The 17782-nt window shown below is 41.7% G+C and overlaps 1 protein-coding gene across 7 annotated transcripts in view; it reads right to left on the bottom strand.

The window, feature by feature from the left end:
* LOC133363741 (broad substrate specificity ATP-binding cassette transporter ABCG2-like) overlaps window positions 1-17536 on the bottom strand; it is a 71097-nt gene extending 53561 nt beyond the window's left edge. For 3 of the 7 annotated variants that reach the window (XM_061583062.1, XM_061583064.1, XM_061583066.1), the window contains exons 1-5: window positions 17260-17536; window positions 9277-9495; window positions 7204-7263; window positions 6398-6512; window positions 1511-1663 (exon numbers count right to left, since the gene is read on the bottom strand). In XM_061583062.1, coding sequence (XP_061439046.1) covers window positions 1511-1663; window positions 6398-6512; window positions 7204-7263; window positions 9277-9479 — 531 coding nt within the window. In that variant the 5' untranslated portion in view covers window positions 9480-9495; window positions 17260-17536. Of the gene's footprint in view, window positions 1-1510; window positions 1664-6397; window positions 6513-7203; window positions 7264-8040; window positions 8162-9276; window positions 9496-17259 lie in introns of those variants that run through there. The other 4 variants (XM_061583063.1, XM_061583067.1, XM_061583065.1 and 1 more) reach the window with 4 other exon arrangements.
* Window positions 17537-17782: the final 246 nt, after the last annotated feature.

Below are 17782 nucleotides of genomic sequence, written 5' to 3'. Positions count from 1 at the left end.
TTAATCTTTTAATTTTCTTAATCTTTCTACTTTTAACATGTATCCTTCTTAATTTGTGTTGTATTTCGTTTTTGTTGTGCTTTCTGTTGTTTGTTTGTACATGTTTTTGTGATTTTTTACTATGATATATTGTATTTTATCTTGTTTGTTCACCGCCCTGAGAGCTATTCTGCTAAGGGTGGTATATAAATTGAAATAATAATAAAATAAATAAATTGCAAAATTTGGAGAAATACAAATTTCAAAAGATGGCTGTGTTTTGGTTCATATATTGTTTCAGAAAGGGCAAATTATGTAGGTTTCCATTTCAACAAGAACAAAATCAGATTTCTTCCCCCATCCATACTCTTAACTAAGCTTAGCAGTCATGGATTAAGAGGATATGTCAGTAACTGGTCAAAGAACAGGAAGTAGAGAGCAGGAATACATGAACAGTTCTCACAATAGAAGCAGAGCTTTGAAAAGTTACTTTTTTGAACTACAGCTCCCATCAGCCCCAGCCAGCATGGCCACTGGATTGGGCTGATGGGAGCTGTAGTTCAAAAAAGTATTTTTTCCAAGCTCTGAGTAGAAGGGGTTCTCCTAAGGACATGTACTGGGACCAATGCTTTTTAACTAGTTCATAAATGATGTGGAGTTAGGCGGTTAGCAGTAAGGTGGCCAGGTATGCTGATGGTAAAAAAAATGGTTGAATGGACAATAAAATGTCAAATGCAATTCAATGTAAGCAAGTATAAAGTGATGCACATTGGCACAAAAAACCCCTAACCACAAATACACTATATGGGGTCTGAACTGGTGGTGACTAAGGCAAAAAGTGGGCGGGGTCAGAGGAAAAAGTGGGCAGTGCAACAGATGTGACTTTTACCTTTGTACAGTAGGCTACCTTCCAAGTCCAACATTTTCTACACACACTTATTTCTCTGTCCTTCATCTAGGCAAGCAAAGAGGCATTATCACAGTTCAAGGACACATTCCAGCCAGGCAAAAGCACTGGAGGAGGGCATGCAGCAGGGCCAGTGAGAGGTGTGGCCTGGGAAGAGGGTGTGGCCAGGAGAGGGGGCATGGCTTAGGAGAGTCCCAGAAACCAGATAGAGAGGGCTGAGGGGCTGGATTTAGCCATTGGGCCTGACGTACAGTCTGGATTCTTCCCATCCTAACAGGGTAATGCAAGAAGCCCTGGACCAGCTGCGAGAAGCCCGTGCTGCTGCTCCAGACCGTGGCAATATTGCTGTTCCCAGAAACTGGGCAACCTCTCCCCAGGCCCAGGTCTTTTCATTTTACTCCAGTGACACAGAAGGGAGATGTGATGCTACAGCTCCCACGCCACCAGCATATCATAAGAAGGGGCCTGAAACAGGAAGGGATGGCAAACCACAGGCACCTGGAATCCCCCCCCCAAAGAGGCCGGTAAGAGATTGCTTAATCTGTTTAACTTCTAGTATTTATAGAACCAGTTCTGATATGAAAAACTGATGTTTGGTAATATTAAATGCCACTACATACATACCTTGGAGTCTGCAACTTTAGACAAGTCCAATTCCTTGATGACTGTATTAACTCTCTCATCCTTTTCCTTTATGCTCATAGACAAAGGTAGCCGAAGGGCTGCTGAGAACTCTAAATTTTCTCTGACTGTCAGGGTTCCCATCACTACATCATCCTTATTAATTAAAAAAAAGTTTTCATTTGAACATTATACCAGGTTATATCATTGCTGACTGTTAGTATGCATTGACATTGCAGTAGAAATGCCATTGTGTTGTGTCAACTGAAGAGGTTAGTGTTTTTAGTTTATAGCTTGATTCCTTGCTAAAAGGCACTGATGGTCAGTTGTAACCAGAGCTAGCTGAAGTTGCCTGCTAGATGGCTTTTGCTGGCTAGAATATTATTTAATGAGCATTAATGACTGCCGGCTAATAGCTATGGCCCACCCCATATGTTCAGGTACAAAATAAAAAAAATAGTCTGTTCAAGAGAAAAAATTAGCTTTGTAGCTGGCTGAAAAAAACTAAGATTGGATCCTACGATAGAGAAACAGCTATAAGAGGTCAAATCAATTGCTTTGTTAAGTAAATTGCTCCAGCCTGGCCAGTATCTCTTTGCATAACTAAAGAGCTGGCTGAGTACAAGTGTGTTGCTATGGACACTAAATAGCTGGAGATGCTTCCAGAAGGTGAGCTAAAGGGGCCAGGTCTTCCCCCTCTCCTAACTGGAAGTGATGTCATCAGTGTGTATAAGAGAACAATAGACCGGGGGCCAGTCTGGTTTGGGACTGGAGCTGGAAAGAGGCCTTTGGGTCTCTGTGCTGAATCTAAAGCTATGGCTTTGGTTCCCTCCCACCCAAACCTAATGGGAGAGCAAGATCTTTGGGAACGTTAATGCTATGAACCTTCTATCTTATGCTCATCCTGTATAATATAAATAAGCCATATATTACAAGACTCCAGTGACGTACCTTCCTACGAGACCAAATCCAAGGTATGTGCTGAGGCCCCTGGGATCTCTTACTGCTCAGAGATTGGGGAGCACATAACAGTACATATATCTGCCAACTTAGGATAGTATTTCAGACATTTGATGAACTGGGCTCTAGTCCACAAAATCTTATGCCATAACATGCTTGTTAGTTAATGTGCCACAAAACTCTCACTTTAGTTGTCGTTTTGCTACAACAGACTATCCCTCTGGAAGTTGAAAGGGGAATTCTGCTCAGTCATTAAAGGTGATCACAAGTAGACTAAGAATCAAAATAACATGTTGGATGAAACAGTAAAAGTTCATTCCCAAAGAAGGAACACCAAACTATGCTCTAATCCAAGTTATCAGCTTTGACATCAGTATGTATTGTGAAAATCCAAGGACATGATCTGAAGGCACACGATGCAGCAGCTTGCTTGAAGCTAAGCAGCTGTGGAACTGGTCAGTGCCTAGATGGGAGACTGTCCTAAGAATCCCCATGTATTCCAGAATGTAAGACAAGCAGGAGATATATATCTATATAAATATATATATATCTGTACGGATCACACTCGCCATGAACATTTCAGTGCAGGCATGTGCGGCAGCTGCTGAAGCATTCACAGCAAGTGGAGTGGGCAGGCGAGGGGGGAAGGTGAAGCAAGCAAACTGCAGCATGAATGCTTCAGTTGCTCACCACTGTGGTGGCAGCATCATCGGCAAGGCAGGTGAACTGGAACCACGCTGGGCTCAAGCCTGGCAGCAGGGGAGGAAGTAGTGAAGAAAGCAAGGCCAAGCAATGCTGGGCTCAAGGCAGGGGGGAGCCTGGTAAGTGGCTCACACGACGGTGGTGGCAACAGCAGCCTCAGTGAGAGGTCAGTAAGCAGCTTAAGCGGGAAGCAGCTTTGCTCCAGGCTGGGGGGGGGGCAGAAGACTGGTAAGTGGCCAAAGCAGGACAGTGACAGTGGCCGTCTGAGCAGGTAAAAGGCCTGTGAGTGCCTGGGAGAGGGGAGTGCTGTGTGTGAGAGGGCGGGGGAGGAGAGTCCCTGTGTGTTTAGGAGAGCCTGGGCGCTCTGTGTGTGTGTGTGTGTGTGTGTGTGTGTGAGAGAGAGAGAGAGAGAGAGAGAGAGAGTGAGAGAGTGTGTGTGAGAGTGTTTGTGTGTGTGTGTGTGTGTGTGTGTGTGTGAGAGAGAGAGAGAGAGAGAGAGAAATTTGTGTATGCATGTGGCATGTGTGTGGTTGGGGGTTGGTGAACAACAGCAACATGTGAATCACCTTGGTGCAGCCCTATAATTAATTCTGGGTGCACCACCACCCAGCTGTGCTTCCCCTCCCCTCAGATTTTTTTGGGAAAATTTTGTTTTTATTTGTGACATGACAGATAATGACAGCTTCCATTTAAACCATGACAGCTTGTTTTCAGTAGAGGAGCAATTTAAGAATAGGACCCTCTGAAAAATTCAGTGAACAAGGCAAAAAGTGCACCAAAAAAAGCCGCATTTGCAAGAGCCCCCAAAAGTCTGCTCACTCAAGACTTTCCCTGACAGAGGGTAGATATTTTCATGATTACAGTCACTCTATAATTACTTAAGTGATCCTGAAAAAAACAGCCTGTGTAGTGACATGACCCTTAAAGAGTTAGAACTTTGTATTATGAGCTACAGTTAAACGCCATCCATTACACTTTTCTTTGCTCTACTTGTCAGTTTCAGTTGTGTTCTCTACCCAGCCAGTAATAAAGAAGCATGTTGGCTTGCCTGCAGTAAGAAGTAAAAGTTTGTTTATTCTGCAGTTATGATGAGTAGAGCAGGATTGGGTGCTTATTGCTAAAGGGTGAAATAAAAAGATATCTTACAGTGATCTGAAAAAGTTACATTTTTGCACTTTTAATGCAATCACTATACTCACAACCATAACGGCTATTTTTTTAAAAAAAATGGTTGAGTGTTTGATGGAAAAGGAAGAAAACAGCCCTAGAAGAATAGAAACACTGCTGTGCACACTACATTTAGCTGGCTGTCCACGTAGGCTATAACTCAGGCCTAATTTCTGATTTTCCCAATGTGTGCAGCTCAGCATGAGGCCTTTTCAGGATTTCTTGACAGAAAAATCAATCCAGCAACCAATTAAAAAAATGCAATTGCTTTCCACTATTAGTTTCCAATCACTTAATTAGTCCTCTATATTGCAAACAGTTAAAATGTTTAACCTTGATTGTCCAACAGGAAGGGAAATCTAACAAGACTAGAAGGAGGGACCCTCATGGAGGAGGTAACACCTTTTGGTATCCCCTTGTTCACTGTATCCTTAACATCCTTTCTTCTTATGAAACAAAAAATATGCCAGACATTTAATTCTTGGTGTCCATACTAAATTTTCTGTTAACTTGACCTTTACATAGCCCATTATGTAAATTAACACACACTCTGCATGGAGGAGGAGTGAGGCAGGAGGTCACTGCCTTTCCCTTTCCCTGGCCTGGCCCTCGCATCTTCTCCACCAATTAATGGAAGGGGGAGGAACGGTTGGTGCTATGAGCCACCCCACCTAGGAATGTGGCTGCCCCACCTAATAAGGAAGGCTGGGTACAGGACTGCCTTGGTGACTAATGGGAGAAAATAAGAGTTACTAACTATATACACAGTTATATATACACAGCAGTATAAATGGATTTGATGTATTATCTGCGTGCATACTTTTTGCATCATCCACATGACATTGTTCTCATCCAAGTGGCAGCCTGCAGTTTCCCCCATTTAATTTGGATTTTTCCCATCTGCGGATAATGCAGTAAGAAAAGAAGTCCAACATGTGGATGTACTGAAATGCACTGTGTGGGTGCTTTGGTGTGTGTGGTGATGTTTTGCTGGGATTTATTACCATACCCCTTAATTTCATTGGGGAGATGCTCCTTGGTGAACTATTAGTGGGCATAGGTATTTTTGTTAACCCACTGTTTTGTGCAAGTCTGGTATGTTGGAAAACTTGTATCTCAATTTTTTTTAAAAAAATGTTCATGCATACAGGTAAACAAAGTCCCGTATGCATGCCCACAATGGACCTCAGGTTTCTGGAACTCATAGAGGGTGGGGAAGTATTAATTGAGAGGAGGAACCAACAACACACAGTGCAAATATGTCCCACCTACTAGTGTAGACAGCAAATACCAATAGAGAGTTTAATTGAAAGAGCTCATGTGTGGACAAAAGCACACATGTAAAAATTGGATCTGTGCAACCCATGTGCACATTAACACTCTGGTGGTATACAGCCCGTAACTACAAATAATTTTGTGGCACCTTAAAGACTAACAAATGTTTTATGGCATAAGCTTCATAGTGTATTATACTGAGTTGCAGGTATATATACACATCATGGTGGTGGTGGGAATAAGCAGGCAGGTCAGTAGGAAATGAAATGTGGAAAAGTGACAGTTACATAATTAACAGTGAGAGCCAGCGTGGTGTAGTGGTTAAGGTGTTGGACTATGACCTGGGAGACCAGGGTTTGAATCCCCACACAGCCTTAAAGCTCACTGGGTGACCTTGGGCCAGTCACTGCCCCTCAGCCTCAGAGGAAGGCAACGGTAAACCCCCTCTGAATACCGCTTACCATGAAAACCCTATTCATAGGGTTGCCATAAGTCGGAATAGACTTGAAGGCAGTCCATTTTATTTCAGTGTACAAAAACCAATCATTGATAGCACAAGCATCCTGTATTGGTTAGCCAATTAACACATGTTGTATCATAAAAATCCTTTGTCTGAATACTGTAATAGCTGTCACACATGTACTATATTGGTAAGCCAGTTAACACATGGCCCACTGTTAAAGACCTTACCCTGGAAGACAATCTTACTCGGCCACGAGTGCTCGCCAATGAATGAATGCCATAAAAATCATTTGCCTATACACAGCAGCTACAGACTTTATTTACCTGTACTACATATCCGGAAATACATTTAAAATTTGGAGGCAAAGGAAAACCATTGATCAAAATGTCTCCTGACAGGCCTTTAGGATTTTTCCTTGTAGCTAAAATGTCCAACAGCCTATAAGAAAAATCAAACTGACTCAAGAAAAGTTATTTATGCCAACATCTGAACAGTATATCGATAAAAAACCTGCTGGATCAGACCAAAGGAACATTTAGTCTTGCATCCTGGTCTCGTGGTGGCCAACCAGATGCCTGTTGGAAGCCCACAAGCAGGACATGAGCACAACAGCACTCTCCCTAGCAACTGGCATCCAAGGGCATACCGCCCCCAATACTGGAGGTAGTACACAGTCATCATGACTAGTAGACTAGCACAGCTTTATCTTGACTTTGCCTAATCGCCTTTTAAAGCTATTCAAGTCAGGTTGCGGGGCGTGATTTGAAGCCTGGGGAAAGGGGCTGACGTGTGCCACAAATAACGCCCCATGCCCCAATGCAATTGCGAAGGGAGAGCTCCACCATCCCAGGGGTCCTCAGGCTGCCTGCTGGCATTAAGCCTGAGAAACACTTTTCTCTGTCTACTTTCTGCACACCATGCTGAACATTTTTATCTTGCACATTTTTTGTTCTGATTGAAGCTATTTTGAAAATGTGTCTTGCAGTTTACAGGTTTTGTTCATATTAAATATATGCACACACTTTCATTGTAAGACGTCACTTACAGATTATGAACGTGAAAAACTTGTAACAATGTGAACTTTAATAATGACAACAAAACTAGCCATTTCCAATATGTTAACACTTACGAAGATTTGCCAGAACCCGTGGGTCCTAAAATTGCATTGAGACCAGGTTTCATGATACCACTGTAAAATAAAATCAGTGTGTCAGTGGTTTAATCTGTATATCCATTCTAATAACTTGACATTTTATTTCTTTTTCCTTCAATAGGGTTGGGGAGTCCGTGGCCTTCCAGATGTTGTCGGACTGCAAAAACCTCATCAACCTCATCCAGCACAGCCAATATTGAATTGAATTGAAACTTTATTTTTACCCCGCCCTTTTTCCAAACTGGAACTCAGGGCGGCTTACAAATAAAACTACATGTAGTTAAAAACAGTATTTAGGGATGATGGGAGTTGTAGTCAAGCAACATGATTAACCACCCCTTTTCTGTAAGTTAAGGGGTTATACACTGAAAATATTCATCTTAGGTTGGATTTAGTTTCTCTGTATGGGTTACATCCAAAGCGTCCCTCTTGCAAATGGATGGGCTCCTGCTGGAGGAGGTTTTAGTGCATGTTTTCTACTTCTGCCTTTTCCCCCCGTCCTTGGAATCTCCATAGGTTCCCATTCCTTTTTCCCTAGCAATCAGGATGCATCTTTCGTCTGAGATCAAGTAGTACCTAGAGGTTATTTTCTGCAAATGGTACTACAGAATAAGTGTGGGTGAATGTTAAAAGAATCCTCTTCCCCCCAAAAGGCAAGTGTGAAAACTTTACAAAGAGGCTTACGTGTGTCTTTTGTTTTGCAGGAGCTAAAGACCAGGCACTCATCAAGAATTCACTGTAAATTTACAGTATACAATGGTATACATGTCAACTCAGAAGTCAGTCTATTTGTGTTTAATGGGGCTTACTTACAGGTAAGTGGGTGCAGGATGGCAGCCTAGGCTTTGGTTTAGGGTTGGCATTGGGGGAAAACAGGATTCTTGTGCCTTTAACGGTTGTATGGCTGGCAGAAATTCAACAGGGCAAGCCTTTCCTAGTATAGAAATACAATTATGGGAAAGGCTTTACCATGACTACTCTCTGTTGTGCTTTGCCCTTGTGGCAGCCATGCTGTTATGCCAAACCTCCATGGTGGCCATTTTGTAACTGGTGCCTCTAGCACATTCTGGGCTACCTGCTGGGGGCACCTTTGTAGGCAGTGTTGGCAACCCCCAGTCTACACTAACGAGAAGTAGCTCTTCAGGATTTCAGACAGGGAATATTTCCCAGCCCTACCTGGAGATGCCAGGTATTGGACCTTGGACTTCTGCAGCAAAGCACACGTTCCACCACTGAGCTATAGCACCTTGCCCTCCAGCATGAGTGGTGAATCTTTATATGGCCCCACCCTATGGGCCAGCTTTGACAGGTGGGTGGGGCAACACATGATTGACAGAAGGGTTGCCCTGCCCACCTGTCAAAATCCCATCAGACGTTGAAAGAGGGAGTGCTGGAAGATTTGTAAATCCAACCCCGCACAGATCCTTTCAACCTGTGACATCGGAGGTTGAAAGGGGTAGTACGGGTGGGCTCTGCCATCCTTCCCATGCTTCTCCCTTACACCTCCAATGTCAGAGCTACAAAGAAGCATGGGGAGATCACAAAGCCTTTTGCGAACCTTCCCCTTTCTTCTTTGCACCCCGAAGTTGGAGGTGCAAAAGAGAAGAGTTGGGAGGGTCACAAAGGACTTTGCAAGCCTCTTCACGCAATTCCTTTCCACCTACTATGTGGGAGGGAAAAGCTGTTTCCATTGAATAGAAACCACTTCTCTCATTGAGCAAGGCGCATGCTCCTTCCATCCATCCATCTGGGCGGTTCGGAGTGCGCCTTGCTCCAGCAAAGGAACACTCAGGAGTCCACTTTAAGCTCCTGATTGTTCCTTTGAAGCCCCACCCTTACCTGCCCCACACCTGACATCATGTATGATGTCAGGTGAGGGCGTGGGTGTGGCTTCACCAAAATGGCCTGGTGGGCTAAATGGGGAGTTTGACTTGCAGGCCATAGGTTTCTATCCCTGCCCTACAATGAAGCCATTCTACACCCTGCTGTCTGCACATGGAACAAGCAGGTTTGCACCCCAAATCAGCAAACAATAGCAATTAGACTTACCTGACATCTAACAAAATTTGTTTTTGAACATGTTTTCGAAAGCCAAAGTAGCCAGTCTTCATTTTCGTGTGGTAGTTGATGTGGTGAAAGCTCATTGTGCTTCCTTCAAGGAACAGGGTGTCTGTATCAATGGCTTTCTTCTTCCGTAGGAAACCTAAACTTTCTGAGTCATATATGTTTAAGTGTTTCTCAAACTGTTTCATTTTGGTGAGGAAGCTGCTATTTGTATTTTTAAAAAAAGAAATTGTATTTTTTTAAAAAGAAAGATTGGGAAAAGTCACTGTAGGCTCTTAATAAACAAGAGATCTGTAGCAACAAGTAACAAAAGTATAATGTGAACCAAATTCTACCACCACCAGCAATCCTATATTTACTAAGGCAATCTAAAGGAAATATAGACATGGCAAAACATCAAAGTTTTCTAATTCAGTATTCTACTATACTTTCTTCTCCACCAATTTTTGACTTCCTAAATTTGGTTAGAGAAATCATTGGGGGCTTAAGGTGTTTCTGTGATATTTGTAATATTAATATCTGTAATATTTGTTTAATTTACAAACACCTTAAGTATTGTTCTGTAGTTCCCATCAGATCCCCAATGAGGCATTCCCGCATCTCTGTTTTACTCTGTCTGTGTACACTCTGCATCCAGTCTGCTCCCACTGTTGATTTGGGAAGTGGTGCACACGTTAGCCACAATCCATATCTTTCTTGTATCTATCCTTTCATTTCTTATAAAATACGGTGTTTTGATCTGTTTTTCTGCCTCATGATGTAATGTTATCTACTTGGGGAAGGTGAAATGGGCAGCCTGCTCGTCTATTATATGAGCCTGAAGGCTAAACCTGGCCTATATTGTCATCACGTGCCAAACTAAAGTCACTAAAATGTGACTTTATCGCACAGCAAAATGAAAGAAAAATCATGTCTATATGTGCCACTGGCTATAAAATCTTATGATTTCAATTCAACAACTTAAGGGGGGGGGAATCATACACAGACTGTTCATGAGAGGAACAAATATTATTCCAAACGAATGATTGTGTTTCTACCTCTGTTGATGTGTGTTTTGAGATGGAGCAACCAGAATGGTACAAAGAATTCCAGATGTGGTCAGACTACCAGTTTATTTAAAGGTATTATGATACTATTCATTGATTCTCCAGTTCCTAAAAAGCATAGAATGGGGTGGAGGGGAGCATTATATTTTTTGAACTTTATTAAATATACATGTAATGAAGAACCATTAACACAAGGAAAAAACAATGGTCCAAATAAATCAACCTAAACATAAAGGAAATTTATTTTTTCACTGTTGCTGCACATTTTTCTTCCTCTTTTTATCATTATTACGAGTTGCCTTCTTTTGTTTCCTCAAACACTTTACATTCATTTGATTGCGAGAGCCCTTTGGAAATTTCTACAGCCCGTTTTTGTTTTGAAAAACTCTGCCACAGGACAGATTAGGATATAAATATGCAAATCATATGTGGATGTAGATTTTTGCATGTGTTTGTGTGAGCTAGAACACTCTGCTATTTACATTTATGAAATATCATTTCTATCCAGAACACGAACACTCTATTAAACATAATGGATGCCCCACATTCTAGTTTGTATAGGGTTGCCATATTGCCCGGTTAGCCGGGTTTCACCTGGATTCTTTGCATGCCACCCGGCGCCCGTTTAGCCCCTTAGGTGACCCAGATTCTCAGCTTTAATTTTTTTAAAAATTAAGTTTCTAGGTGATCCAGTTCTCGAGATATACATAAAAACGTCAGCCGCCCCGACTGTTAAATCTTTCTTTAAACATTACTGTATAGCACTTCATAGCTTTAACCCCGCCCATTCAGGATTGCAGCCAATCAGTGAAGCCAGGGTTGTGTTTCAGTTTGAGGCAGTGTCTAGGAAACATTGCAATGCCAGAAAATGGTAGTTTCCCCCCCATTTATCTGAAAATCTCATAAATTGGGTAAGTATATACATTTCAGATTTTTTCCTCTTGTGTGCAGGAGTCAGATCCTGGGCAGTGTTTTGAAAACCTTCCCAATACTTGCTTTTGTACAAGCAATGCCAATCCCATATGCCCAGAGTAAATCCCATTGAGTAGACATGATTATGTGCTGGAAATCAATGGGACTTTGGAGTGAATGTAAAAAAGAATTGTGTTTGTGTTCTAACTCTTTCTGTCCCCCCCCTCCTCCAGTCCTATTTTAAAGCAAGTAGGCAGGGCTTACTTAGGTATTACAGTTTTCCTTCTGTAGGAAACCAATACTGATTTTTTTAAAACTAATACTGATTTTTTTAAAACTAATACTGATTTTTCTGCAATGACCAACTGGTTTGACAATAAACTATTATATGAGTTGTATGTATTTATACATCTGCAGTGTGTGCGCATGCGTGTATGGAGTCTTTCCAACAACCCTGAGAGGTAGGGTTGGAAACCAAGGCAGCTCACAACAAGAAATAAAGCCATTTAAAATCCAATAACAATAAAAACAAGTATAAACAGTTGCAAAACAGCGTAAAGTGGCATGATTCGGAATTTTGGGTTGTGTGAATGAAGTTGCTTATCACTTGAGGTTGCATTTCTGTCCCTGTTTGAGTAAGCTCCACTGAATACACTGGGATTTGCTTCTGAATAAATAAACCTAGGATTACACTATAAATATCTTTACAGTTTGTGTAAATAATAAATATATTTGATAGTCATGCTTATATAAATATTTCTTCATTTATCATATTTTTGGTTTTTGGTTAGGAATCCTGACTGGTTGTGAGATGCTTAGTTTTCTGCCTTACTCATAGGAATCTTGTTGTGGTTGGTATGGTATTGCATTTAAGAAATCATGGTACGAAATGGCCTGAATCAGTATAAGGCAGATTCCTTGGTTCCTAAAAGTGGGAAGAGACTCAAGGGCCACAGTGACTCCAACATTTATTTATTTTTATTTACAACATTTATATACCGCTTTATTGTAAAAAATCTCAAAGCGGTTTACAGAAAGAATTAAAACAATAAAATTATTGGCAAAAGCGTTAAGGACAGACACTTAAAAACATTCAAAATAATAAAACCAACGAGTTAAAAACAGATTTAAAAACACAATAGCTTCCACATGCCTGGAGAGGCTTGCCTCAAGAAAATTGATTTTAGCAGGTGCTAAAAAGAGGCATCTGCCTAATGTCAATAGGCAAAGAGTTCCAAAGTGTAGGTGCTGCCACTTTACAGGACTGATTTTTTACAAGAGCAGAACAAGTACTATGTGGCACCCATAACATGGAAAGCACAGCTTGAACTTGGCCTGGTAGCAAATCAGCAACCAATGCAGATTTCAGAGCAGAGGTATAATGTGCTGATAGGATTTCACTCATGTTAGCAATTGTGCTGCAGCATTCTGCATTAACTGCAGTCTCCAGGTCAGGTTGTGCTGCATGGGAATTTCTGTGACCTTGGCTGACTGGCTGCTAGGATTTTTTCAGTTTGGGTTTTTGGTTATGAATCCTAACTGGTTGTGGGATGCTGAGTTTTTTGCCTTACTCATAGGAATCTTGTTGTGGTTGGTATGGTATTACATTTAGGAAAGTGTTACTGCCTTTTGTGTTGTTGTTTTTCCTATTTGATTTCACTTATCTTTAACCTCACTCCGTTACAGCCATAGAAGCAACAGCAGCATATGCAAGATAATTAACTCCCATTAGTGATAAGAGCAAGAATTTATAATTATTATTTTAATTAAAACAAGAGGCTTATGAGTACTTTGAAGAGAACCAGATATTTATTTTCTTTCTGAGCCGAGGACTAGGTCTTTCATGATGCCCGGGGGGGGGGGGAGCAGGAGAGTAGTCAATAAGACAGACATCCTGGCATTGGTAATCTAATTAGCAAGGTATGTGTGCAGTTGTTGCACACTTCCAGGCCCAGTTTCATTTTGAGTATGGAGGTGGATCCTGTGTAGATGTGGTTGATCAAAGGGAGAAGAAATTTTGAGTTAAGCAAAGCTCTACTTTTATAAAACCTAAGAAACATACAGATACTTTGAATGTCTGAGTGCCTGCACCAGTGGAATACTGGAGGAACTTGTAAAACTTGCTGCAACAGTATTTAGAACTGAGCATGTGGTGTGAAAGACTCCTTTTCCTAACATTTTGGCTTCTTGTTTTTCTCCACCCACCACATCTCTGAAATATATTGTATATGTAATGGTTAACTGTACTGCTGCCCTGGCTTACTTTATGTTTGTTGCTATTTTGTGTTTTTATTATGTTTTTATATTGATTGTGTATTTTTATTGTTTTTATTATATTTGTACGCTGTGCTGAGCTCTGTTTTTAACAGAAGGGAAGGATATAAATCCTCTTAATCAATCAATAAATATTCCATAGTGTTGGAAACTAGAGTCTAGGCATTTAAGGCTGAAAATGTTGCTTTTTCATATCTTTCCCCAGTTTTTGGTGGTAATTCCTAGGCACAAAAGCAAAACAACTGGACAATTCAAATATTAATATGCAAATAATGTGCATAATATGCAAATAATGTGCATAATATGCAAATAATTTGCATAACATGCAAATTAGCCTGCCCGGATTTGTGGAACTGGAATATGGCAACCCTAAGTTTGTATGGGCTTCATTTGTTTCACTTATGACCGTGCTTCCCAATCTTTTTTCCCCACAGACCACTTGAAAACTACAGGGGGCCTTAGGGGACCACTTAATGATTTTTTCTGCCTGTTGTAGCAATTCTAATGCACTGTGCTAGATGCTGTATGATTTTTGATTGTTTCTATTTCTTTTGCATTTCTTATATATTCTATTTTATTATATGGCAATTTGAATTCAAACGCAGCAATAAAAATGCAATTAAAATCGATACGAATATTTAATGCAATGGACGTGATGTCTCCCATCTTCAACCACAAATCCAGAAACATTGCAGACCACCTGAATGAAACTCATGTACTGCTGGTGGTCTGTGGGCCACAGTTTGGGAACCCTGACATACGCAATAAGTACCCATTCAAATGCTGCGGTCAATGTCAGAGGCCATGCATTGCATCCCCTTACTCTGAGGGGTGAGGGGTGGTGGAAGGTGGTTCCGAGGATATGGAACACTCTGCCCTGAGGGGTGTCCACATGGTCCCATCACTGCTTGCCTTTCTGTATGCCTTTGCTATGGCTCCTGACCTGATGCTCATTTTCTGCTGAATTTATTGATAGCTGCTCTTTCAATGTTTTATTTTGTTTTTAAATTTTGTAATTTTAAAAAGTGATGCATTGTGAGCAGCAAATTTGTTGTAGTGTCAGGTTTCCTAGAACAGAAATGGGGAAACCATGACTATCCAGACATTGTTTGACTCCAATTCCCATCAGTCCCAGCGAGCATGGCCAGCAGTCAGGGATGATGGGAGCTAAGTCAAACAACATTGGGAGGGCTGCAGGTTCCCATTCCTGACCTGCAACCAACTTTATCAGATGCATGACATGGACATTAAAGGTGGGTGAGCTTCATTTTATACGGTGATACATACTTGTATGTATGATTATTTCAGATATGTACCTTTTTCTTTAAAACTTTCCTAGAACAGAAATGGGGAAACCATGACTATCCAGACATTGTTTGACTCCAACTCCCATCAGTCCCAGCGAGCATGGCCAGCAGTCAGGGATGATGGGAGCTAAGTCAAACAACTTTGGGAGGGCTGCAGGTTCCCATTCCTGACCTACAACCAACTTTATCAGATGCATGACATGGACATTAAAGGTGGGTGAGCTTCATTTTATACGGTGATACATACTTGTATGTATGATTATTTCAGATATGTACCTTTTTTCTTTAAAACTTGCCTTGTAATACAAATTCCACCTCTCACACATACTAGATACACATCCAACACCTTAATGCATCTGATCCAGGCATGGCCAATGTGGTGGCCTCCCACATGTTACTGGGCTCCCTTCTCCCTTCATCCTTAATCTTTGGTAATGCTGACTGGGATGTATGGAAGCTGGATTCCACAACATATGGAGGGTACCAGGTTGGCTATTAGCCTTGTGCTCTTGCTTATGAAAATTCAAACTACAAGAAAATAAGAACCTAAGAAGAGCCTGCTAGATCAGGCCAATGGCCCATCTAGTCCAGCATTCTGTTCTCCCAGTGAACAACCAGATGCATATTACTATTTATTATTAATTGAATTTCTATCCTGCCCTTCCTCTCAAAGGAGCATGAAAGTAGGACCTAAGTGCAATAGGACTCTTCCTTATCTCCCACAGTGAAGGAAATTATTTGGGACAATGATTCCCCAATAACTGGGAAACATGATTATGTTTCCTTTGAAATAGACACTCCAGCTTTTTGATCTGAAAGGCTTCATTCCTCCAAATGCCAGTGGCTGGCAATGGGGGCAACCAGCAGGGAATGGCTATAACCTTCATGCCCTGTTTGCGGGCTTCCCAGAACTATCTGGCTGCATGCCTACTGTTGAAAACAGGGTGCCAGGCTGGATAGTCTAATCCAGCAATGTTCTTCTTAGATATGCCTGAACACAGACATGTCTGTGTCTGAGAGAATGTCCTCTTCCTTGTCCTCACTGCAGCAAATTTTGTACTCCCCGTGCCCAATAAAATTCCCTCCAGATCTATATTAAGGCTTTGCCAACAAAAAATAAATACATAAATGTATTTCTTCTCGTTCTATGTATATATATATATATATATATATAATATTCAGGATATATAAATCTGTCCACTGAGAAGAGCACTTTATGCATCTGGGAAGAAGCTTACACCGCTAGATATTCGTGAGCTTTAAGATGTCAGAAGACTCTTATTTATTGTTGCTTTCCACAGCAGAGTGCCACAGCTTCCTCACTGATATACCTCACATTGGTAAGATAATAATGTGGCTTAAGTTGTTCATTTGTGTTTTGTTAGCCACCTTGTGAACTCTGTTGAGGAAAGGTGGTATATAAATGTTTTCACTAAATAGACCGTTGCAGCTACTAAAATGCTGCAACAAAAGGCCAGTGCAACCCTCTAGCCAGAGATCATCTGCTAAAGCAGTGATTCTCAAACCTTTTTGTTCCGTGGCGCACTGTAAAGCATATAAAAATTTTCTGGTGCACTTTGTGTACAAAATTAAAAATATATTAATATATTTTAAACTATGAATAAAAATAAACTATAGAAAACTATTACTTACCCTATACAAATGGGTTTCTTCTCATTTTTAAAATATACTTTCAGAATATTTGAGGCACACCTAGCCACCTCTTAGCGCACCGTTTGAGAATCACTGTGCTAAAGGCACACCCTTCCCAGCATCAACCTATGAGCACCATTACATGGGCCACAGCTTACGTCTGAGTAAGCACATAAATATAATTGTGCTGTTAAGTCTCTCACTCTTGAGGTGAGCGTCTAGGCAAAGTGTGGGTGTATTTGTATGTAAGAGGGAGTGTGTGTGTTTAGAGAGTTAATTTGATTCAGTTTTGGTCATTTGTTCTGTACTTTATGTTGTTTTGATGATGTCATATGTTTATGAGTTGGGGGTTATAACTATTCTTGTTAGTAAAATAAATAAATGAAATACGGCATTGTCACTGGAGGAGGATGATCATGATTTCGGGAAATGTCCCCTTTCCCCTTAAACACCAACCTCCAATTCTGAATCCACGTGTATGTAGCCCCTACAAAAGTTCATACAGCGGGTCCACCTACATTTCAGAGCCACCGGCTAGGTAGACACAGGACTAATAGGAAGTTCAACTAATTTAAAAAGGGCAAAGGTTGGCTGGCGCTCGGTTGTCGTTTCCTGAGGGATTCCCCATTTTTTGCCCTTCATACCACCACCACCCCTGCTGCACCTTCCACGGAGTGCAAGAACACAGCCTTTACCGCCCCTGCCTTTCTTTTTTAATCATTCCCAGCCCCTTCTCCCACCCCCTTTTGTTTCACCTCAGTCGCCCTCACATTTACCGTCACGAAGATACTACTGCGGCAAGATGCTGCGCATGCGCTGAAAACTGTACCCGTTGGCGGGCCAAAAGGCGCCCAAGTGAGCGTTGTAGGTGGAGACGGTAGAGAGAGAGCTTAGGTCCCTGATCGGCTTCGCCGTTCCCCATCTCCCCGCTCGCGTAGTGAAATAACGGTTCCAGGCTGAGCAGTTTGCGGCGTTCTATTGCGGCCCAACCCCTCCTCCCGCCAACGCTGCGCAGCGTGTGGGCTAGGCGCGGGAAGGCGGCTGCACCGTCGCCCCATATCCGGAAGTCTGTACAGGGCTAAGCGATGTAAGAGTGTGGAGGTGCGGATGGGCGCCACCTATCTGGGTTGTACATTTCGTAGTGCGCGGACGAGAAAGGGAGGCGTATTTTTGGTACCAATATTTTTTTCCACGATTACCAAAATTGGAAAATTTTGTTTCAAAATGTAGTTTATTGAGTGCATTAGTCAGGTTTACTCCCCACCCACCCCCGATCAGCTCAGTTAAAGATAGTGTTGC

Source organism: Rhineura floridana, chromosome 9 (genome assembly GCF_030035675.1).
Source record: "Rhineura floridana isolate rRhiFlo1 chromosome 9, rRhiFlo1.hap2, whole genome shotgun sequence".
In the NCBI taxonomy this organism is placed as follows: domain Eukaryota; kingdom Metazoa; phylum Chordata; class Lepidosauria; order Squamata; family Rhineuridae; genus Rhineura; species Rhineura floridana.
Note: the sequence above shows the minus strand (reverse complement) of the source record. Positions and strands in the feature narration are given on the sequence as shown.